At 36.5% G+C, this 25,246-nt stretch overlaps 1 protein-coding gene across 21 annotated transcripts in view; it reads left to right on the forward strand.

The window, feature by feature from the left end:
* Positions 1 to 25,246, forward strand: part of LOC567670 (putative E3 ubiquitin-protein ligase HERC1) — a 160,883-nt gene that overhangs the window by 27,471 nt on the left and 108,166 nt on the right. For all 21 annotated transcript variants that reach the window (XM_087300791.1, XM_087300793.1, XM_087300777.1 and 18 more), the window contains exons 6-21: positions 645 to 741; positions 2,267 to 2,410; positions 3,604 to 3,731; positions 7,775 to 7,919; positions 8,655 to 8,826; positions 10,032 to 10,166; positions 11,192 to 11,357; positions 15,629 to 15,754; positions 17,818 to 18,039; positions 18,542 to 18,694; positions 18,899 to 19,031; positions 21,306 to 21,497; positions 21,838 to 22,050; positions 22,146 to 22,319; positions 24,038 to 24,149; positions 25,115 to 25,241. In XM_087300791.1, the coding sequence (XP_087156917.1) occupies positions 645 to 741; positions 2,267 to 2,410; positions 3,604 to 3,731; positions 7,775 to 7,919; positions 8,655 to 8,826; positions 10,032 to 10,166; positions 11,192 to 11,357; positions 15,629 to 15,754; positions 17,818 to 18,039; positions 18,542 to 18,694; positions 18,899 to 19,031; positions 21,306 to 21,497; positions 21,838 to 22,050; positions 22,146 to 22,319; positions 24,038 to 24,149; positions 25,115 to 25,241 (2,439 nt within the window). The remainder of the gene's footprint in view (positions 1 to 644; positions 742 to 2,266; positions 2,411 to 3,603; positions 3,732 to 7,774; positions 7,920 to 8,654; positions 8,827 to 10,031; positions 10,167 to 11,191; positions 11,358 to 15,628; positions 15,755 to 17,817; positions 18,040 to 18,541; positions 18,695 to 18,898; positions 19,032 to 21,305; positions 21,498 to 21,837; positions 22,051 to 22,145; positions 22,320 to 24,037; positions 24,150 to 25,114; positions 25,242 to 25,246) is intronic.

Here is a 25,246-nt window from a genome sequence, read left to right on the forward strand (position 1 = left end):
TAAATTGAAATTGTATGACCTTTTCGCAACTTTGAAAAGGAAACCTTCTGCAACAATCATTTGAAATAAGTAGAAACAATTCTCAGTTTATTTATTTTGCTAAAGTTGTATTGCTTTAGTGCTAAATGGTATTGTCAAGCGGACAAACTGACCAACACTTTAATAATAATACATATTATTTTTTAACTATGTGCTGCTGCTTTCAGTATATGGCAATAAATGCCAGTAAAATGCCATTCAAACTCCCATTATTAGCATTTAATACTGAATAAAGCACATGAGGTGTAATTGAGGTGATCATTGTCAGTTTATCCTGTTGTTCAGCTGCAAGAAATATAAGTTTCTAATATATCAATTCAAGGTGTTCATTAGAACATAAACTCCTTTTAACATGGAGAATATTCTGTCTATCACGTGTTGTTGCTTTCATTTAGAACACAACTTAAGTCAGCCTTTAGGCTCGATAGTCAGGCACTGTTGGTCCTGTGCTTGGCGGTGTTTTGATCCGGGAATGCAATACCTTGTTCAACCACTGGGTGTCAAACTTGCATACTGAACCTTTAAACAATGTTTAATGGGTAGCCAGTGCATCATGAACAGGACCTGACTAATATAATCATACCTTTTGGTTGTGTATGTTGCAGGTGGTGGTGTGTGTGTCTGCTGGATACAGACACAGCGCTGCAGTGACTAATGATGGAGAGCTGTACACCTGGGGGGAAGGAGACTTCGGTCGACTCGGTACATCACTCTCCTCTTACAGACCCTCAAACATCACTACACACACACATTTGAGTGTCTGCTCTCAGATATGGTGTTGTCAGTGAAATACAATTCGCTATTGATTTTTGTGTGAGGTGGTTTTTAAGGTTTTGACTGACTGCTGTGCACAGTACGCACTGCAGAGAAGGTTTTTTTTCCTACTGATCTGCAGAGAAATAATTATCAGACAGGCGACTGGACGCCTCAAACTGAGTCAGACTGTTGTGTCAGAAGTTCTGTCTCAGTTTTTTTCTGTGTGTCTATGATTAGAAAAAGCTTTTATTCATGAAACATTTTAAGGGAAGTGTTCAAACAGGGGGCTTCTGGAGGAATTTTAGAATATTTATCTTTGATCTAATGGTGTATATGCACACAGACTTTTAAAGAGCCCCCATTTTGCATTATAAAATGGCATATTTTGGTTTTGGAGATCTCCAACAACAGACTATGCATGCAAGGTCAAAAAACACATTTATTTTCTGATTCATTTGTTGCCAAACCCCTTCTTGGATTGAGGCTAATCTGCTGTGATTGTTTCGATGACCCAGTCTGTTGTGATTGGATGACTTGGTTCAGCGAGAGACAGAGAGAAAAACCCACCATGGCTATGAAGTAGCAGAGAGTGTGTGAGAGCCCAATGCAGGAATGCAATAAAGCAATGTAGTTAAACACCAGCATATTACTCTACCCTTAACGCTAACTCCAAGTAATAACAATGACACACATTCAGTATTAATAACATAGTAGCAAAAGTTGAGCCATAGCAAAGGCAAACGGCAAAGTATTGTGAGTTCAGAAACGCATTTTAATTTGTAAAGGTAAAGCACTCTTGGCGTTTTCAACAAGGTTTTGGAAACAATATGTGAATGGCCCCATGAAAATGTAACCTGAGTGATACAGTACAAGCACTGATCTATAAAAGATAAGTGATTACATGCCGTGCGGGGCGATTACAACTTATAACACATCAATCAATCAATCAATCAATCAATCAATCAATCAATCAATCAATCAATCAATCAATCAATCAATCAATGATCTGTTCTTAAACAAATCAATCAATGAATCAATTATTCATTCATTCAATCAATCAATCAATCAACCAGTCAATGAATCAGTTATCTGTTCTTGAAGCAATCAATCAATCAATTATTTATTCAATCAATCAATCAATCAGTTATTTGTTCTTGAAGCAATCAATCAATTAATCAATTATTCAATCAATCAATCAATCAATCAATCAATCAATCAATCAATCAATCAATCAGTTATCTGTTCTTGAATCAATCAATCAATTATTTATTCAATCAATCAATCAGTTATTTGTTCTTGAAGCAATCAATCAATTAATCAATTATTCATTCAATCAATCAATCAGTCAATCAATCAATCAATCAATCAATCAATCAATCAATCAATCAGTTATTTGTTTTTGAATCAATGAATCAATTATTGAATCACCAATCAATCAATCAATCAATCAATCCTTCTGTCCATGATGTAGGTCACAGTGACAGTCACAGTCGCAATGTGCCAACTCTGGTGAAGGACATTAGCGGGGTCGGGCAGGTGGCCTGTGGAAGCTCACACACCATCGCTGTGGCTCAGGACGGACGAATCGTCTGGTCATTTGGAGGAGGAGACAACGGTAAGCTGGTGTTTCATAGTTTGTGCACTTCTGTGGTAGTTTACTTCTTTAACTTTTTGCCCTAGACATCCACATCCATACTTGAATCATTATTTAAATTACCTTGCCTATTTTTCATCATATGAAAGGACTTTACCAAAAAAAAAAAGATTACACATGGCTGTTTTTAGGTGAAATTTAGTAAACAGTCTCTCAGAAGAAACATGCTATTTCCTGAAAGACAAGCCTCAAAATTCTTAATAAATACTTTTTTACATGGAAAGTGATATAGATTTTACCTGGAATTTAACATAGACAGATATTTCTGCTAAAGAAAAATAATTTTATTCATTTATTTTTTGCCGTGACTGACATGACTCACTGACTTCATCTGGTTTTATGCTTAAACTGTTGAATAATAAATATTTATTGGTTTAGTTATGTTTAAACTATTTTAGGCAAATATTTATTACTTATTTATCTGTTTATTGTTTCTGTTTTAGTGTTCGATTTATTATTTGTTGTCTGTTTGTGTTTTTAATTGTGTATCCACCATCCAATTGTTTTTGTTTTTATTGATCTTTTTCTTTTGACTCATTTCCTTCATTTATATCTGTATTTATTTTGTTTGTTTACTAGTTTTATTTTTCATATTTCTATATCTAATTTTATAAATTTGTTTATTTATTCATTTTTAGTTTTGTCGGTTTCTATCAATAAATATCCAACTTAATGCGGTTCTAGTTCATTTAAACAACAGTATTTTGTGCATTTCACTACCAAAACTTTTTTTTTTAAATTTAAGTTCACCAAGTGGAAGAATACTGCAAAAATACATTTATTTTTTTCCAAGTGAATTGAATAATTTGATCAAAACTTGATCTTTTATATTTCACATAGTTTCACAAAGTTTTGCTTTTTGTTAATATACATTCTCAATAAAAATAATTTTGCTTGTACCAAACTGTAAAGCTGTACACCCTTTATAGTGCTCTTTTCTCAAAGTGAGTAGGCCATAGGTACATTCACTTTTTTCATAACCAGATAATCCAGAAAAATCCTCTAATACAGCACAATCAGCATAACATGTACAGACAGGCTTAAACATGTTTAAAATGAAGCTGTTGCGAGCTGTTCCAATAGATAGAGAGCCAGCACAGACAAAACCTGTGGATATAACACACCTTAAGGAAATCTGTGTGTTTGTGTTACAGGTAAACTGGGACATGGAGACACAAACCGTGTGTACAGGCCTAAAGTGATAGAAGCCCTGCATGGCTTCATTATCAGGAAAGTGTGTGCAGGTAGCCAGTCCTCACTGGCTTTGACATCTGCTGGCCAGGTAAACACAAGCTCCCATACAGTGTTCTGTCTAACACTAATATTGGAACTCATTGGTAAATATGAGCGAAGAAAGCTGTTTGTTTGTTGTTTATGTTTCCATTCACCTGCTTTTAGGTTTATTTTGGAATATTGCACAAAAAAACCTTAATGAAACACCTAGATGCGCATAACTATTTGAGTAAGGGCCTACTCACACTATGCTATCCGAACTGTGCCCAGGCCCGTTTCCTGGATCGTTTGAGAAGTGTGAGTGCTCTGAATTGGGCGCGGTTCACTTGGGTTTGGCGCGGTAAGCTTGTGTGTGAGTGCAAAATGCACCAAAGCCTGAAACTGAAAGTGAGACGTGACTTTAAAAGGACTGTTTCATAAGGATTTATTATTCATTTTTACTGTTCAATGAACGCAAACTGTTGTAGTTTATCGAAGACACAAACTCCTCACTGCACCACAGCTGTGCACCTTCAACAAACCTCCTAATTCCTGCAGCACGAGGACTTTATGATTGTTTATGAGCGTCAAAAGTGGCTGATCTGTCCGGCAAAATATTTGACTGCGTGTCACTGCATCTCGAACAATTTAAACGATATAACTAGAACTGTGCTGAGCGAGAGCGCTTCTGACCAATGCATCATTGATGACGTAAGCATGCCTAGACCCGAATGTAATGTGAGCGCGGGCCATTAGGGGAGACGGGAGGAGGGACAAGCGTGCTTTGGCCCGGTTCAAGGGATCTGTACGTTCTGTGTGAGTACGCCCTAAGATAAACTTTTTTGGGGGGGGTGTGAGGGGAAGGCTATGTCACAGACGAAAGTGAAGAGCAGACAGAGGAGGAGGGCGGTTGAGGAGGGGGATTGGGAAAATTATTTGCCAGATCAGATTTCAGAGGTTCCGGATCCGACGTGTTCCGGCACAGATTAAGCCCTGTGTGTTTGGCCATACACCCACAGCGCTTCACAATAATAGACTGATTTCACGCGGCCGCCATTTTTAAAAGCAAAATCGGGGCTGTGGTGGGAAAAAACCCGGAAGTATCATTGGGAGTTACATAGGAACGTTGTGTACCTGGCTGTATATCTTATCAGCGACGAGAAAGTGACACACATTTATAACTTCTCTACCTTCCGATGACCCGAAGGTTCGTTCTGAATGATTGGTGAAAATAAAAAGGCATTTTTAGCTAAGTTAAGGGAAATGGCACTAGTTAGCTAACGTTTTCTTTCCCAAACACACGTTTTAGATGCCTTTTATCAAACTCGAGTTAATAAACTGATTCTTTCACCTTATCAGACTTGTCACGATACTAAATTAAAAGAAAAACCGTCAATTTCCCATTAACACTGTTGATGGCTTACTTAAAACAGCGCTGATTTGCCATTGTGTTCACGTGCTCAACAGAAATGACTGTGATTGGCCGAGAAGGTCATCAGTTCAGCCTCCGCTGTTTACAGAGTACTAACACAGACGAGTGATCTGCTTGAGGACTCGACTGATCTTCACGGCTGCTTTGCGCTCCAGTGTCCGTGTATCTGTGTTTGCACTGGGTGAAGAGCGGTAAACTGATGAGCACTAGTGAATACTATGGTAAATCAGCACTGTTTATGAACGCACTCAGCGGTGCTTGAATGTAAACAGGAAATGGACAATTTTAAAACTTCAGTACCGGGACAACACGAGGATGTACTACAGAGGACTGCAGTGTTTTATCACTCACCGGGTTACATAGGCTGAAGCAGGAAAGCATCCCCACTGTGTTTAACTGGTGCCATGAACAGAAGCGTAGAAAGACACTAGAGCATTACTCTTGAAGAGATTGTGATGTTGTTTGATGCTAAATTGCTTTTAATTGTTTAAATTAAACTTACAGAATGACATTAAAGTGATGTTTACACCATTTCTGCATTTTAAAATCTCGGCAACAGCTGGAGGTTAATAGTCCACAGCATGTTACTGCAATGTTTACAGTGCTGGTCCTATACTTCCGGGTTTCTTCCCACCGCAGCCTCGCTTTGGTTCTTTAAAATGGCGGCCGCATAAAAAAAGCATATGGGGCGGTTTCTCCACACCACCACCAGCGTGCAATGGCGCCAGTGCTCTCGCCACATACCAACTATTGATGGAGTAGAGAGACAGATATGAAGCTAATTCAATGGATGGGGAATGATTAGGAGGCCATGATGGATATGAGCTGATGGAGAAAATTTGGCAGGTTACACCCCTACTCTTTACGAGAAGTTTTATGGGATTTTTAATGACCACAGAGAGTCAGATCCTCAGTTTAACGTCTCATCCGAAAGACGGCATCAAGACCCCCTGCTGGCCTCACTAACACCACTTGCAACAGCAATCTAGTTTTCCCATGTGGTCTCTCATCCAGGTACTGACCAGGCTCAGCCCTGCTTAGCTTCAGTGACTAACCGGTCTTGGGCTGCAGGGTGATATCGCTGTGGCACTAGTCATTTATTACATTTAAAAATATATTTGTTCAAACTATTACTTTTTTTGTGATTTTTTTTTTTATTTTGATTATCATTATTTTTTTTTGTGACAACCTAATAACTTAATTCCTTCATATTCCATCTATTGTGTAGAACTGAGTATTTTTCACAGTGTGTTTAAGAAAAAAGGCCCTCAGTGGCTTCTCCTTCCACAGCAAAATCCATTTTTCTTTTTGGTATTTGGCACCAGGATGTGAAAATTTTGTTTTTATTGACTTAGTGGATGGGTAACAGTGTTTTATTCGCAAAAATTGTATGCGACACAGTGGTCCCTCATTAATTGTGGGAGTTCCGTTCTAAAAATAACTCAGAATAGGGGAAATCCGCAAAATAATCAGCTTAATTTCATTCATTCATTCATTCATTTTCTTGACAGCTTAGTCCCTTTATTAATCCAAGGTCGCCACAGCAGAATGAACCACCAACTTATCCAGCACGTTTTTATGCAGCTGATGCCCTTCCAGCCGCAACTCATCCCTGGGAAACATCCACACATACTCATTCACACACTCACTCATACACTACGGACAATTTAGCCTACTCAATTCACCTGTACCGCATGCCTTTGGACTGTGGGGAAAACCGGAGCACCCGGAGGAAACCCATGCGAACACATGGAGAACATGCAAACTCCACACAGAAACGCCAACTTAGCCGAACTCGAACCAGCGACCCAGCAACCTTCTTGCTGTGAGGCGACAGCACTACCTACTGCGCCACTACGTCGCCCCAGCTTTATTTTTTTTCTCGATTATTATAGATGCTTTATGGCTGTAAAACCGAAAGTAATGAACCGAAGATTTTATTTATTCTGTAAAAGTGCCCTACAGCTGTGTAACCTCTACCTTTCCATTAGCATGTTTAGAATTAAAACTTTTTGTGCGATGATTAGCATCTTCCTCTGCCTTTTGGGTGCTACCACAGGTGAATTGAGGGTGCAAAATATTTCGCCGACATTGTGGCGAGAAAACTTTAAACATACTGTATAGCACTTGAGTCACACTGCTAGTGATTGAATCTTTATGTATATTTGGTCAGCTGAACACATTCTGTATTGTACTGGATACTTTAAAGTGTAAATAAAATGAACAGTACTATCCATACGGTCAGTGTTTATAAGCTATAAATTAATTGAATTTACAGAAACAGTACTATATTGTGATGTATCAGGATATGAGATGACTTGTTTTGTTATACGCTGTTTTTGTCATATCTCTTAGACTGAAATGTTGTATAAAACAATTACGAATAAAGAACCGTTTACATCAAGTAAGTCAGAAAATGGGCACTTCCTAATAAACATGGTGGCAGGTATCAAAAAGAAAACTGGAATTCACTACGTCTCCAATAAACAATTTTATGTGCTATAACAAGATGTGCACAAAACTAGGAGGATTTGTTCACAATTGGAGCTAAAAGTTGAACAATGAGTCTTCTTTGCTCATATTTTCTAACGAGGCAAATGTTAGTTGAGGCCACTGAAGGTCCCGCTGGCATTAACAGAGTAAATATGCACTGTTGTAAATTGTCCTGTCTCTGTGTTCAGGTGTTTGCATGGGGCTGCGGCTCGTGTCTCGGCTGCGGCTCATCTGAAACCACATCGCTCAGACCTCGACTTATAGAAGAGCTCAGCATCACTAAAATCATCGACATTTCGTGTGGAGACAGCCATTGTCTCGCTTTGTCTCATGGTGAGAGGGATGGGAAAGATGGGACTGAAAAATGTAGAGAAAAAAAAAGAAATAAATTATATGTGTAGTTCTCTATTTAATATAGTATTTGATGTGTTAAACATTTAATTGAGTTGAGTTGAGTTCAATTTGTTTTTAGTTCAGATCCATTAAATTCAGTTCAGTTTAATTCATTCAAATTTATTTACACAGAATTTTAAGCTTATTTAAAATATGTTGTATTCTTTAATATATGTAGTTCATTTTATAGCTTATTGTGGCAGTTTCATTTATTAATGATATTTTAAACATCAAATGCTCTAGAATTATGCTCTAAATGCTCAAAGAAAGCACAAAATATGTTAAAACATAACACTAGTAAAACAGAAAATGCACATTTTATTTTGGGTTTAAAAATAAATTAAAGTGAAAAGCTGAAAATAATAGCTTATAATATTATAAATAATAATACAATAAAAGTTAGGCTCAATAAAATGCAGATTTAGAATATAGAAGTTTGTAAAAGCTGATATTTTATGGATTTTATTTAAATTTTAGACTTTTGTGTGCTTTCGAATTTAAATATTCTTGCAGCCTTTATTTAATGAAGCAAAAGTAAACATTTTTAAATTAAATAAAAGTGGTTTACTATACTCCCAGATTGTTAATTGTCAAAATAAATTTCACAGATCAATTCTACATTTTTTTTTTTTCCTTTTGAAAATTATTAAATAATTTCATTGCTTTGTGTTACAGAAAATGAGGTCTTTGCTTGGGGCAACAATGCCATGGGTCAGTGTGGGCAGGGCCACACCTCAACGCCTGTCACCAAACCCAAAAAGGTGATTGGTCTAGAAGGAGTGTCAATCCAGCAGATCACAGCAGGCACCTCCCACAGCCTGGCCTGGACTGCTGTTCCTACAGACAGGTGAGAAGACCGTTTCATTAGTCCTGATGAAGGATTTCAGGTCTTTTCCACAATACATGTACTGTATTTCATAATGTCCTTTATCGGTAGGCCTATCATTGAGTCTATTTATTTATTTATTTATTTATTTATTTATTCATTTATATTTGTGTGAAAATGAATAAATTAAATGATAATACTAATTACTGAAAAAAAATTACTTAAATTATTAAAAACTGAATAAAAGATAATAATTAATAATTTCAGTAATATTATTGACTAATATGCACATTTTTTATATGATTCATTGACAATACAGTTTGTTTTTTAGAAGATATATTGTATTATATGAGAGACCTTGTTTACCAAACTAGTGGACCTTATTGGATTTATACTGTTAACCTTAAATACAAGTTAAATATGTAATTAATGTTTTTTATGTTTTTCACTCCCAAATAATTATTCCACATAAATTAGCAGATTTTGTTTTACAATATTTTATGCAGAAATAAAAAAAAATATCCTTGTATTCTGTCTGGCCCTACTCATTAGTTATAAATAATAATAATAATAATAATAATAATAATAATAATAATAATAATAATAATAATGAAAACTTTAACCTCCTGATCTAAACCTAAACCAATAGCAGTTTGTCCTTAAATGAGTTAGAGCGTCACAGAAATGACAACTTGTCCTATTTGTTATGCAAATCAAAACCTGCATAGCTCCATCTGGTTTCTCTGCTGATGTGTTAATAAAATACAATTTACATTTTCCATCATTTAAAGTTGTGTAGCTGGGATTGCTTTCCTATTATGTAGTGCTGCACGATGTTAGAAAAATCTGACATTGCGATATTTTGTTTTCCTGCAATATATATATTACGATTTGAATATAGATGTAATTCACCAGATGATTTGAAAAGCTCTATTTGGGAAGATTTTATTAATTTTGAAAGTGAAATAAACAGTGCTTTGTTTTTTTCTGGGGAGTTTAACAGTATTCAAGTACAGAAATTGAACAATCAAACGTGAAATAACATGTTCATCATTTTGTAAATAATTAAGAAATGTATACTTTTAATAATATCTTTATCTTTTAACCTTTAATAAATAATCTAATCTTGCGAAGCAACTGTAATAAGGGAGTAAAAGTAATTGTTCAGCCCTTCTATCATAAGTGAATGTGTGTTTATGTGTGTGTGTGTTTTGTGCGTTTGGCAGGCAGCTGGTGGCTTGGCACAGGCCGTTTTGTGTGGATCTCGAGGAGAGCACCTTTACGTATCTGCGCAGTTTTCTGGAGCGTTACTGCGACAGTATCAGCGGAGACACACCGCCTGCACCTTTCCCCTCTAAGAGGTGAGATGTGGATATATTTAGGTTGGTTTTGAAAACATGATAAACTGAAGTAGAATTAAGAAAAATGATTTGATGTACAAATACCATCTTATTGTGCCCCTATTATGGATTATAAAAGGCCATAGTTTGGTTTGGGGGTCCCGACAATAGGCTGATATGCATGCTAGGTCAAAAACAATTTCATTGTCTAACAATATAGCTGTAGACTGCAAACTTCAGATGATGTAATGTTGCTGTGATATTTTCTGCTATTTTCTACCAATAGCTCTGAATAAATAGAGTTCCACGTTAATGATTCCATTAAATTAAATAATTTAATTTAATAAAAAAAATAATTTAATAAAATTTTTTTTTTAATTTTTACTTTCATTTTATTTTTAATTTTTATTTAAATTTATTTTAATTTTTAATTAATTAATTAATTAATTAATATATTTATTTATTTTATTAACTTAAATTGAATGAAATTTAATGTTTGTTTTTGTTTATTTTTATTTTATTTGAATTCCTATTTTATTTTAATACATTTTAATTTATTTTATTTTATTTTATTTAATTTTTTTATTAAATGTTTGTATTTAATTTAATTTTCATTTAATTTTAATTTAATTTTATATATTTTATTTTATAGGCAAATGTCCTGATTGCTGTTATTCATATATTGTAGTTCTTTAGAAACCTTTATTACAATTCCCTAAATTTCTTTAACTACTTTTGGGTAGATTAGTTTAATACATAGCAACATTTAAACAACTGCAAATAAGTCCCTTAACAGCCACCTAGCACACCCTAGCATTAGCATGGGCTTGCAAGTAATCTGCTATACCTGTGTCTATGTCAGCTGCTGAAATGACTCTCATCTAGCAGGAATGTGACAAACACTCAAAGCTGCAGGGGTAACTGGCACAGACCCATTATCATCTCCATACCCACAGGGCTGGGGTCAGAGCAGCATATGGCCTGGCACTCACTAAAGGTCACTCGTCTTCAAACTTCTCATTCTCACCCTCTCTGTTTCTTTCCAGGGAACATCACCAGTTTGTGTTGTTGTGTATGAAACTGTTGTCTATCCACCTGTCGCTGGCACATGCCGGCGGGACGGGGGCCACAGTGCTGGGTGCTCAGGGTCGACCCCTTAGAAACCTGCTCTTCAGACTCATCGACTCCAATGTACCGGAATCCATACAACAGGTCTGGCATGAACCACTTGATATGTTATTTCACTTGATATGAGGTTTTTCAATCCTCAATAATTTGAATGTTTACATTTATAAATTACAATTGAAGTACTTTATATCTATATACATTGAAATTATTACCAAGGCGTAGCATAGAAATTGACAACAGGAAAGGACCTAAGAGAGATCCATGTAGCACTCCTATATACAGTACACACACACATATATATATATATATATATATATATATATATATATATATATATATATATATATATACAGTTGAAGTCAGAATTATTAGCCCCCTTCGATTTTTTTTCTTCTTTTTTAAATATTTTCCAAATGGTGTTCAACAGAGCAAGGTCATTTTTACAGTATGTCTGATAATATTTTTTCTTCTGGAGAAAGTCTGATTTGTTTTATTTCAGCTAGGATAAAAGCAGTTTTTAATTTTTTATGAACCATTTTAGGGACAAAATTATTAGCCTCTTTAAGCTATATTTTTTCTTGATAGTCTACAAAACAAACCACTGTTATACAATAACTTGCCTAATTCCCCTAACCTGCCTAGTTAACTTAATTAACCTAGTTAAGCCTTTAAATGTCACTTTAAGCTGTATAGAAGTGTCTTAAAAATATCATTTAAAATATTATTTACAGTCATCACGGCAAAGATAAAATAAATCAGTTGTTAGAAATGAGTTATTAAAATTATTATGTTTAGAAATGTGTTGAAAAAATCTTCTCTCCCTGAAACAGAAATTGGGGAAAAAATAAACAAGCGGTCTAAAAATTTAACGGGGCTAATAATTCTGACTTCAACTGTATATATTTACTAATGGTGTAATGGATCTCACAGTTAAGGCCCGTGCACACCAAGAAGGTTTTTTCTTACGTTTACCGTTGACGTTTGATGCCTCGTGACTAAATAAAGGGCATCAATGTGATCGTGCCAACCAACGCTCAAAACGACAGACGTAAAAGTGTCAATTTTAAAAAAACGCCCTATGCTTGTTTTTTTGCTATGAAGCGCCACGTCAAAACCTTCTTCAGCAATCAGATTTACACTATCCGCTTGTTAAGTGGTGACGTGTTTGTGACGTATGTCATACTGTTTCCGGGTCCAAGCCGCCATTCATTGAAGTGGAGAAATCATTCGTTTATGATCACGTTTTATTCCTATCACACATTAAAGTAAATTTTATATAAAATCAAAGTGTACACAACAATCTCTGGGCTTGCTGCGTAACAAATATCAAAAATGTAACAATTTATAAAAAAATAAGTCACTTTCTGGCCATCGTATATTAGGCATGGACATATATACTGCATACTGCGATCGTGATTTTCGAAAGCATTAAATCGTTTTGTAAAACTTTATTATTACCATTTCATGAGTCTCCCCATTCAGTTGAATAGAGCGATTGGACCCGGGAGCCACTTCGCGTGACGTCACACTTAACTACCGGATTGTTCACATGCACAAAGCTGCTGAAGTTGCAGTAAACAGCACTTGGAGGCGCTCAAGCGCAAAACTGTCAATGCGAGCACACATTAACGAAGATGCTCAGAGGCATGGAGCTGCTAATTGCAAAGCAAGTGAAAATAGCTTTGGTTTGAACGAAACGTCTTGATTTGGTTTGGAAAAACGTCTTGATAAATGCAAACAAAAAGAGTCCCGGCCTTTAGAATCATGCCATTTTTTTGTATCAGCAAAAAAGGAGACTTATGTAATTTGCTTTCCGTTTTTTACAAAAACAATACTGCAAAAAACGTTTCGTTTTAACCAAGCAGCAACATCCTGCTCTCCCTCATGAAGCAAATATGGAAATAACACTGCAAAAAAATCCCAAAATATGGAAAAAAACTGCAATTAATTGACTCTCCTTTAGGGGCTGACTCTAGGAAGTCCAGATGTCCACTGACTGCAGTGCTAAATTGGCCAATTTTACAGCTAATAAAAACATGTTTACAGCCTGGGACAAAATATGGTTTTGGTTCATATAGCTAACATTACCCTTCATGACAACTGTGAGGGGGGTGAATTTTTTTTTATAACTCATCTGTTTCGTTTTATTAAGTTATATTAGGTCTGCATAATTAAGGGCGTGTTCACTTGAGTGACAGCTAGGCCTCGCTGGTCTCCGTCATGTCATTCTGGCTGATTAGCTGCTGAACTTGAAGCATATAAATCATGTTTTTGTTTTATGTGCCTTTACACAGTCAATTGCCTTTTGGAATTATTTCCTACAATTATCAGATAATATGGCATGCTGTGTGCACTTAATTGTGCTCGAAAACCATTCAAGTTGCCTCCATTTCCCAGTTGAGTGAAATTCTTATATACCTATCATATCTATAAATGCATTTGTTTTATTTAAGATTATTTATCATTTATAATTGTCTTTAGAGCTGTAATGCACTCCAGAATCTTGATCAGCTCTAGGCTATAGAACAGTCCACTGAAACGTTGTAATACAGTGTTATGCCTGGATTTCATAAATAGCTTTGCATTTACTACCACAGACTCTATTTGAAGTATTTGGAATTAATTTTTGTTTTCTTTGTGGCTCAATGTGTTACAACAGTGTTTTTAAAAGACTAAACACTTTATTGATATAGTGTACAACCAAGCACATGTGGTCAGAACACAAACAAGTTGCAGGTAATGAAGTATTAAGTGTTTCTCCCCAAAAAAGCCCATCTGAGCAAAATGCTAGCAGGCATCTGTAGCTCCGCTCACAATCCGCCTCTTTGCTCTTGTTTGGTGTAACCAGTCAGTGCGATGACGCGCAAACAAAATAGCAACAGTTATCCAGGTGTACTTTTAGCTTCAAAAACCTAGTTGGTGACTTCATGGATACTACGTCAATATTTTTTACAGTCTATGCTTTTAACAAACATAACCTAGAACCTGTAATATTAATACAAAATGCTTAAAATCAAGAAATAACCAGCTGAATACAAAAAGTTGAATATTCAATTCAACATGAAAACTGATCTTTGCTAGTTTTCTGATAATGTGGAGTTTATAAATCTAGCATCATCATGTTGTACAATACATCATATTTATTTTTAGTCTCATTTTCTAGTTATGATTCAATAATTTGCTTATAAAACTTCTTGGTTCATTACTTAATGTGTCATTTTTGAAAAACTGTCCGTTATTATAGAATTAAATCCTTCAGTACAAATTTTTGATGGTTGTTTGTTGCCACCTATTGGTTAAATAATGTAATTGCGCCAACTTTGAGCAGCGTCAAGTTGCATAAAAAGGAGATTTTAATCTTTATCATAAACTTCAGTGTTTATATCTGAACTATTAACTGTTCTCCTAGTGCTTCTGTGTATTTTGATTGTTTGTAACTTTGTAACTAACCTAAAAAAGTAAAAATAAACACTTGCAAATCACCACCATTTATTAATTATGTTGTGTGGGTGTTGAGATCCCGATCTTTTAATGATTAATTGTGCAGGTTTACATTGAATGCAATAATAATCTAGACTTAACAAGTAGTGATAGAAAACAACTTTAATAACCTACAATGGTGCCCCCACAGTATACTTCTGTCATCAGTATATTTTAGAGATTTGAATGACGCAGTAGGCGATCTCTATGCAACCGCTACAAATGTTGGATTAATCTATAAGAAAAAAAGCAATTCAACTTTAGTTGTGATCTGTCCGTTAAACCCCTACTACTGCTTTTTTTGGGGAAATTGGTGCAAATGTATTAACATAAATGTAAGTTTTAGGCATTTTGAAAGCTACTTTGACATTTTTATAAAGCAGTATAAGCACACTTGCTTTTTTATTTTAAAACTTGACTTAAAGGCTCATTTACAGTACGCTGCATTCTAATAGCTTTTAACACACAGTCAATGCTTTTGGACTCTTAAGATTTTCTTTAGCTCACACATAGTTAAAACAACAATTACGGTATTATCATAGACCATAAATATTGCACACCCTACCATACAGTATTTAAAACATACACTCCAGGAGTGCAGTGTATAATTACTAACTCGCACAACAACAGTAAACAACTTAAACCATTCAAATTGCTTACATATGCAGCTGGAGTTTCGCCCACATGCTGAAAACACTAAGATGGTGGTGTCTGTTGACTTTGTTTTTTTCTTTGAGGGAGTTTGCAAGAGACACGACTTTTCACAACCCTCAAACTAACCGTTTGGACTGAGTCATCTGACAGAACGCCAGTAAATGAGTCATTCCTACACCATGGTAGTTAATTAATGTTTGCTTTCGTGTGTGTTCATTTAGGCAGTAATGAGCACGCTGTCTATGGGAGCATCTCTGTTGCTGCCTCCTCTCAGGGAGAGAACGGAGTTGCTGCACTCGCTCTTACCTCAGGGCCCGGAGAGCTGGGAGAGCCTCTCTAAAGGACAGGTAATCAAGCATACAACAACTGCTACAAGTCTCTAATGTTCTACTAAAGTAAAAATGTAAGATTGGTCTTTTTTTTTTTTTTTTTTTTTTTTTTTACCTCAAACTGTTGTTCTTTGGTGACTCATTTGTAAGTCAAATTTAAGTCTACCAGCACTTTGAGACAAAAAAAAATCACCAAAATTAATATCCTGAAATCACTACAGGAGATTGTCTCAAATCTTCTGATACAGACAGAATTACTTTGAAGAAAAAATGTGATTGCAACGACCAATAATCATCTGTTAGTGAACATTTTAAACTAGCAAAAACTAAATCATGGCCAAAATCACACAGTCTGAACCACTTTAAATATGAATATTTTTTCTATAGTGCTCAATAATTTGCACATGTACAGGGTGGGCCATTTATATGGATACACCTTAATAAAATGGGAATGGTTGGTGATATTAACATATTGTTTGTGGCACATTAGTAAATGTGAGGGGGCAAACTTTCCAAGATGGGTGGTGACCATGGTGGCCATTTTGAAGTCGACCATCTTAGAACCAACTGTTGTTTTAAGTAAAACTGCCGAACTGCAGTTAAAGTCACCCAAAATTACAGGAAACTATTACATGAAAGCACTTCACGCAAACACCTTATTTATATTTTTGTCTATTAAGGCAAATAACAAGACTACAGATGTCCATGTAAACATAGTCAGTAGTGTCTTTGAAGTAAGTGAAAGATCCAGAAGGGCATCCTGCTTATTTGATTAAGATGGGCATTTATATGTCAGATGGTTCACCGGTCAGGTATACATTCACGCTAAAATATCAAGGTGAAAGTCATAGCTTGCGTAGAATAGACCCAGATCCTAACCCAACTTTGAGAATAGATTATCACGTTCACGCCGATAATGGCCCACCACTAATATATCATATTATATTATATTATATTATATTATATTATATTATATTATATTATATTATATTATATTATATTATATTATATTATATTATATTATATTATGTTTTATTATATTATATTATATTATATTATATTATATTATATTATATTATATTATATTATATTATATTATATTATGTTTTAATATTATATTATATTATATTATATTATATTATATTATATTATATTATTTTATATTATTTTATACTATGTTTTATTATATTATATTATATTATATTATATTATGTTTTAATATTATATTATATTATGTTTTTATATTATATTATATTATATTATATTATATTATATTATATTATATTATGTTTTAATATTATATTATATTATATTATGTTTTAATATAATATTATATTATGTTTTTATATTATATTATATTATATTATATTATATTATATTATATTATATTATATTATATTATATTATATTATATTATGTTTTATTATATTATATTATATTATATTATTTTATATTATTTTATATTATGTTTTATTATATTATGTTATATTATATTATATTATATTATATTATATTATATTATATTATATTATGTTATATTATATTATATTATATTATATTATATTATATTATTTTTATTATGTTTATTCTATTTTATTTTATTTTATTATTAGTTTTTGCTTTTTTCTATTTTTAGTAAAATAAATGCAGCCCTAGGCCTCATTAGTTATAATTTATTTATTTATTTATTTTTTTTGTGACTGATTTATTATGCACTTCAGAAAATTATACTTGGCAGGGCATATGTAGCTATGTTTTCATCCAAGTTGCTATTTTAATTTATGCATGACATTGAAATATGGAAAAATGGGAACATTTGTCCCATAAATTCAAAAGATCAAAGCTAAAAGGACAAATCTCTCTGGGGCAAACTATTAATATAAATGTTTCAAACTGTGAACCCAGCTTTATTGCTCACTCCCCGGTGCCCATACCAAGCAGAAATATTTTACTCCGTACATTTTCAAACTGGACTCACTTAATGTGTACATATCTGCAATAAAAAAACAATTGATTTGCTTTTAAAAGTATATCCCAGTTTTTTTTTTTTCCCTAATCTTTCAGTAATAATTCTATTTCAGCGTCTGCAGCTGGATATGGTGCTAAACAGCCTGCAGGAACAGAGTCACGTGGCATCTCTGTTAGGATACAGCTCTCCTGGGGAGTTGAGTGCAGGTCTGGCGCTGCCACCAACCCCTGACCGTCCCACTGGAAGCGTCAGCTCAAACTCAGAATCTCCAGACCACCTTCACCTGGCTGAAGTCCTACTGAAGACCTTACTGCTCAGCATCGGCTTCTATACAGTCAGTCTACTGGTTCAACATCTGTCATATAGTTTAATAGATTTTAAAGGTCTCAATATTTAATGTTTGATGTAATCTCAACTGAAAATGAAGAGCAAATGAGAAGCGTTTTGAAGGGGGTGGGGCATTTCAGATGCGAGAGAGAGGACGTGCATTTCAGATGATGTGTTGACAGTTGAATGGGCGTGGCTAACATATTTGGCCATGCCCATCCAACTGTCAACAACCAACTGTAATGGTGAGGAGGAGGTCTCTAATAGACAGATAATCTGAGAATTTAACTAAAAACAAAAGGTCCTTTTTCTAATTTCAATTAATGATTAGAAGGGCAAATTTTTTTTTCTTAATGACAGATGAATTGCTACCCACAAAACTAGCAATGTGAGCTAACAAAATCAATATGGTTGGTTTTGATTTCATATGTACAATATATTTTGAGCAAAGTTTAAAACTCAAAGCATGTTTTTGTTTTGCTTAACTTGTTCCCTTGCTGCATACTCAGGAGCGTGCATTTGGGGAACTGGAGAAGAACAGTGATAAACAGCGGTTCAGTCAATCCCAGAAACAGACGGAGGCTCCATCCCACTTCCACCACCTGCTGTCAGCCCTTCACAGACACCTGCTGGCCCATTGCTACATCCACACAGGCGCTGAGGTACAAAAACACTCGTCTTGTTAAAACCCACTCCATATGATGCCTCCCACAGGCTGTCAATCCTGGGGTTACAGACTGAAGTTTAAACACAGAAAACTGTTTTGTGTACATGTTTAGTGTAAATAGCTAATTCTTGGTTCAGAGCTGAGAGATGGAGGCAGTCTGTATAATAAGTGTTTAAACAAATGTGTGTGTGTTGTGTAGGATGACAGCAGTGTGCTGCTGCTTCATAAACACCTGTGTCTGCTGCTGCCGTACGCTGCTGAGACCTTTAGGAGATCCACCATTCTGCTGGAGGAGAGCACACTGGACAAACACGTTATCAACAAATTACACAGTGAGAACACACACACACATTAAATGCCATCTGTCTGGATGGATGGATGGATGGATGGATGGAAGAATGGATACATAAATAGTTGAATCATTGTTATATTGATAGTTGAATATTTTTGAAGCATTAGTTCATTCATCCCTCAATATTAATTTTTATCTATCCATTCATTCATCCATCCATCCATCCATTCTTTGATATTTTCATCCTTCCATTCCTCTGTCCATCCATACATCCATCCATCTTTCCATCCATTCTTAGATCTTTCCATATTTCCATCCATCCATCCATCCATCCATCCATTCATTCATTCATCTATCCATCCACGCCTTCATTCATCCATACATCCTTCCATTCTTTGATATTTTCATCCTTTCATCCCTCTGTCCATCCATACATCCATCCATCTTTCCATCCATTCTTCAATCTTTCCATATTTCCATCCATCCATCCTTTTATTCTACAATATTTACATCCTTCCATCCATCAATCCATCCATCCATCCATCCATCCATCCATCCATCCATCCATCCATCTATCCATCCACTCCTTCATTCATCCATACATCCTTCCATTCTTTGATATTTCCACCCTTTCATCTCTCCATCCATCTATGCATCATCCATCTTTCCATCCATCCATTCATCCATCAATTCTTCCATTCTTTGACATTTCCTTCCATTCATCCATCTTTCCATCCATCCATCCATCCATCCATCCATCCATCCATCCATCCATCCATCCATCATCCATCTTTCCTTCCATTCTTCAATCTTTCTATCCTTTCATCTCTCCATCCATCCATACATCATCCATCTTTCCATCCATCCATCCATTCATCCATCAATTCTTCCATTCTTTGACATTTCCTTCCATCCATCCATCCATCCATCCATCCATCCATCCATCCATCCATCCATCCATCCATCCATCCTTCCATCCATCCATCCATCCATCCATCCATCCATCAATCCATCCATCCATCCATCCATCCATCCATCCATCCATCCATCCTTACATCTTTCCATCCATCTATCCATTCATTTATTCTTCCATTCATACTTCCATCTTTCCATCCATCCATTCATTCATCCATCCTTCCATTCTTCGATCTTTCCATCCATCCATCATTCATCCACTCATTCATTCATCCTTCCATCCTTCCCATCTTTGATCTTTCCATCCTTTGATTCCTCTTTCTGTCCATCCATCTGTCTATCCATCCATCCATCCATCCATCCATCATCCATCCTTTCATTCTTCGATCATTCCATTCATCCACTCATCCATCATTCATCCACTCATTCATTCTTCCATCCATCCTTCCATTCTTTGATCTTTCCATCCTTTCATCCCTCTTTCTGTCCATCCATCTATTATCCATCTTTCCATCCATCCATCCTTCCATTCTTTGATCCATCCATCCATCCATCCATCCATCTTTCCATCCATCCATCCTTTCATCCATCCATCCTTCCATTCTTTGAACTTTCCATCCTTCCCTACCTCCCTCCCTCCATCCATCCATCCATCCATCCACCCTTCCATACATCCATCCACCCTTCCATACATCCATCCATCGATCCATCCATCCATCCACCCACCCTTTCATCCATCCATCCAATCCATCCACCCATCCATCCATCCACCCTTTCATCCATCCATCCAATCCATCTATCCATCCATCCACCCTTTCATCCATCCATCCATCCATCCAATCCATCCATCCATCCATCCATCCATCCATCCATTTGCCCTTTCATCCATTCATCCACCCTTCTATCCATCCATCCATCCATCCATCCACCCTTCCATCCATCTATCCCCCTTTCATCCATTCATCCGCCCTTTCATCCATCCATCCATTTATCCATCCATTAATTCACTTTTTATCCATCCATCTGACCTATCATCCACTTTTTATCTATCAATGTGCCCTTTAATCAATCCATCCATCCATCCATCCATCCATCCATCCATCCATCCATCCATCCATCCATCCATCCATCCATCCATCCATCCATCCATCCATCCATCCATCCATCCACCCTTTCTATCCATCCATCCATCATCCACTTTTTATCCATCCATCTGCCCTTTCATCCATCCATCCATCCACCCATCTTTCCATCCATCCATTGGTGGATTTATCCATCTGTTTATGTGTCCACCAGTCCTTGTGTTATATGTTACCAATCCTTCTTTGCATCCCGTTATAAAGCAATCCTTTCATTTAAAAAGACCAGTGTATTGACTTGTTTGTGTGTTTCTCTCTAGCGGTGCTGTTTGGTTCAGTTGCTGGCAGTCTGCTTTGTCAGGTGATGTACTCTCTCCTTCTGCTGCCATTGGCTGTGGTCAAACCTCTCCTTCCTCATCTGCTCACTCTGCTGGAACATCTCAATGAGCTCAACTGTTACCTGCCCAACACTGCACACCTGGAGGACATGGAGCTGGAAGGAAACTTACAGGGTAAGCATTGAACTCTGTCATTCTTTGGAAACATTACCTTAAAGGGATAGTTCACCTAAAATGAAAATCTTTATCTTCTGTTGAACAATCCATAGTAGGAACATCCGAAGTAGGATGACATCCATAGTAGGAGCAGAAAATGGAAATCAATAGCTTCTTTATCTGGCATTCTTCCGGATACCATTATTTGTGTTCAACAAAAGACAGAAACTTAAATAGTTTTGGAACAAGTATAGGAGTAAATGTTGGAAAAATATTCTATCCCTTTAATGATGCACTGAATAAATGTATTGAAATAGACACAACTTCTATGATTCCACATTTCTTTTTTCCATTGCAGAACCATCTGAAATCTCTGAGCCAGTCGTGGTGGAAGAATCAGATGATTGGGCGTGGCTTTTAGATCTAGAAAGATCTGTGGCTCTTGCCATTGGGCGGTGTCTGGGAGGGATGCTACAAGGCCCGCCTCCTTCCATCCAGGAGAAGACTGCAGAGTTCTGGCTGTGTAACCCACTTCTGAGAAATGGGCTGGAGATTGACTTTGAACAGCTGGGTAATGACATGCCACCAGGGGGCAGCAGCGTTTTGTTTACATTGTAATGTGAATGAATATAGATCAATCAATGTTTATGTTGGCTTGACTTGTAGATTGGGCAATGGGTTGGCTGACTGAGGCTGTTTTCATGGGTTGTGGGGACGTCAGACTGGCCGAGCTGCGCTTGTCAGAAGAAAACACAACCCTGGTGGAACTAGCTCTCGGCTCCCCAAGAGAACCTGCCAGCGCCCTCTGGAGGAAGATGAAGGAGTACGCAGCCACTAGAGGTGAGAGGATCTGTTAAAACGGTTGTTTTCAACCACGTTCCTGAGGGACCACCAGCACTACATGCATGTCTCATTGGTCACCTCAGGTGCGTCTGAAATCGCATACTTCTCGAGTAGGTAGTACATTTGAATTTGAATTTATTACATGACCATTAGAAAAGTATCTTCTATGTAGTATGAATGTGAGTTGTATGAATGGAACTTGGACGTACTACATCCACCATTTGTCATTTTCACGTGACCTACCTGCGTCAGTTGCGTCGCTGCACTATTGTGTTTATTTTGTGGTTATATAAAAAAAAATCACATATTTTTTTCACATATTTTACTTATATACAATGTTGATGATTTAATGTTTAAACTATTTTTTGTTTGTTTTTAAACCATAATGCTCAATAATTAACATATTCACATACCACTTTTAAAATGAAAAAAAAATGAAAACAAGATGACAGATACAAACAAATTTGAGGAATGTCATTTTTGTACATTTACATGACTGGAAGTGAATGACACTGACTAACAAACTCAACAAAGGAATAAATGAATTAACAAATGAGGGAATCAATACATTAATGAAAGATGAGTGAATTAATTAACTAACAAATAAATAAAGAGCCTAAAGACAGTGTAAGGTGTTTAGGGAAAAAACGGTGTATGTTTTGCCAGCATTGTAAAACACTTCAGTGATCGGTAAAATGTTTGACTCCAGAATACTACAGTCAACCAATCAGTATCCATCCATCCATTCATCCATCCATTCGCCCTTTCATCCATCCATCCACCCTTCCATCCATCCATCCATCCATCCATCCATCCATCCATCCATCCATCCATCCATCCATCCACCCTTTCATCCATCCATCCAATCCATCCATCCATTCGCCCTGTCATCCATTCATCCACCCTTCCATCCAGCCATCCATCCAGCCTTCCATCCATCCATCTGCCCTTTCTATCCATTCATTCATCCATCCATCCATCCATTCACTTTTTATCCATCCATCTGCCCTTTCATTCATCCATCCATCCACCATTTCCATCCATCCATCCATCCATCCATCCATCCATCCATCCATCTATCCATCCATTCATCCACTTTTTATCTATCCATGTGCCCTTCCATCCATCCATCCATTCATCCACCCTTTCTATCATCCATCCATCATCCACTTTTTATCCATCCATCCATCCATCCATCCATCTGCCCTTTTATCCATCCATCCATTCATCCGCTCTTTCATTCATTTTTTCCATCCATCCTCCCTTTTATCCATTCATTCATCCATCCATCCATCCATCCATCCATCCATCCATCCATCCATCCATCCATCCATCCATCCATCCACCCTTTCATCCATCCATCTATCCACTTTTTATCCATCCATCTATCCGCCCTTTCACCTATTCATCCGCCCTTTCATCCATCAGTCTATTGCATTTTTATAACTTAATAACTTTGGTTCATAATGGGTTATATGGCCAAATATCTGTCAAACCATTTATTGACGCATCTGTCATCCATTCATATATTCTGTTTCTGTTTATGTACCTTTCTATATATTTGCATCCGCCAGTCAATCTTAACATCTCAGTGTAAAAACTGTACTTTACAGTCAACCAATCAGTATCAGGTTTTCCACATAGTCACATAATGATCTCTGTTGTCATGTAAAATCTAAATACCGACCTTCACCGTGTGTGTGTTTTTTCCTCAGACTGGGACAGTAGTGTATCAGTGGGCGACTCTCTGTTAGAAACGGCCTGTCGCTGTAGTTTGGCTGCTTTACTCAAACACTCCGGCCTTCATGAGGCCTACTGGCAAGACAAGTAAGTAAATCCACACTTTCTCCCTCTTCACCTACATCTCTTTTTACACCATGATCTCCCTACGTCTCACTTCTGCCATAGTGTATTGAACTCTCTAATTACTTGACCCAGATTCAATGAATAAATGCTCCATTTTTAACAAATGGCCCTATATGTGGATATTAAAGAGTCGAGGTGTGTACCTATACTGGTCTCACGGTTCGGTTCGGTTACTATTATCATGCCATCGATTCGGTTCAATTCGATATCTCGGTGCTTTACGGTGCATTGTCGATGCTTTCCATACACACTGTTGTATTATGGGGGGTGGCTATAACAAGCTCTCTGTATAAACACAGACATACAGCACCACACTGTCTCTCATTCACACACACATACACAAACATAGACAGCACCAAGAATGCATACAGCCGAGAGTGAAAAAGAGGGGAGGAAAAATCACGCCAGCAGCCGAGAGGAAAAGTCAAGCCAGCAGGTGAATTAGGCAACAGTGAGAGAGAGAGAGAAATGGAGTACTTTCATTCCCTCAGTTGTAGAGAAATAGGGGCTTCTGCTGTAATTGTCAGTAAAAGACTGTACAGAAATCACACACACGCAGTGAAATTGTGCACAGTTGGCACCAGAAGTGTTGTAAATACCCGCGCTCAACTCCCTCGCGACAGAGCGCATATGAGGGAAATGACGTCAGTACATTACAACCGGTTATGATTATTATTTAACCGATACCGAATTGTCTGTGATTAATTGAAACAATTAATTTTGACACCCCTATTAAAGAGTCATATTCTGTTGGTTTTCGCTGTAGGGTGTGAAATCTCACATGATAAATGCCTCGGCCAGAATGACTCATTTGTTAGAGTGTTAGTTTAGTGAATTGACAGTCATGTTTGTGGATGAACTTTGAGGGCCGAATTGATAGTTTAAAAGTCTGTTCTAAATGTTTTTGTGTGTGTGTTTGGCTGCAGATATGAGCCCTGCGAGGTGCTGATTGAAATATATCAGGTGGTGTATAAAATCCGCAACACGCTGATGGCCTATAAAGAGAGCATAGGAAACACAACCAGTGCACAAGCACCATCTTCCACCAAACAGGTAAA

The sequence above is a fragment of the Danio rerio genome, chromosome 21, assembly GCF_052040795.2.
Source record: "Danio rerio strain M-AB ecotype USA chromosome 21, GRCz13ab, whole genome shotgun sequence".
NCBI classification, from domain to species: domain Eukaryota; kingdom Metazoa; phylum Chordata; class Actinopteri; order Cypriniformes; family Danionidae; genus Danio; species Danio rerio.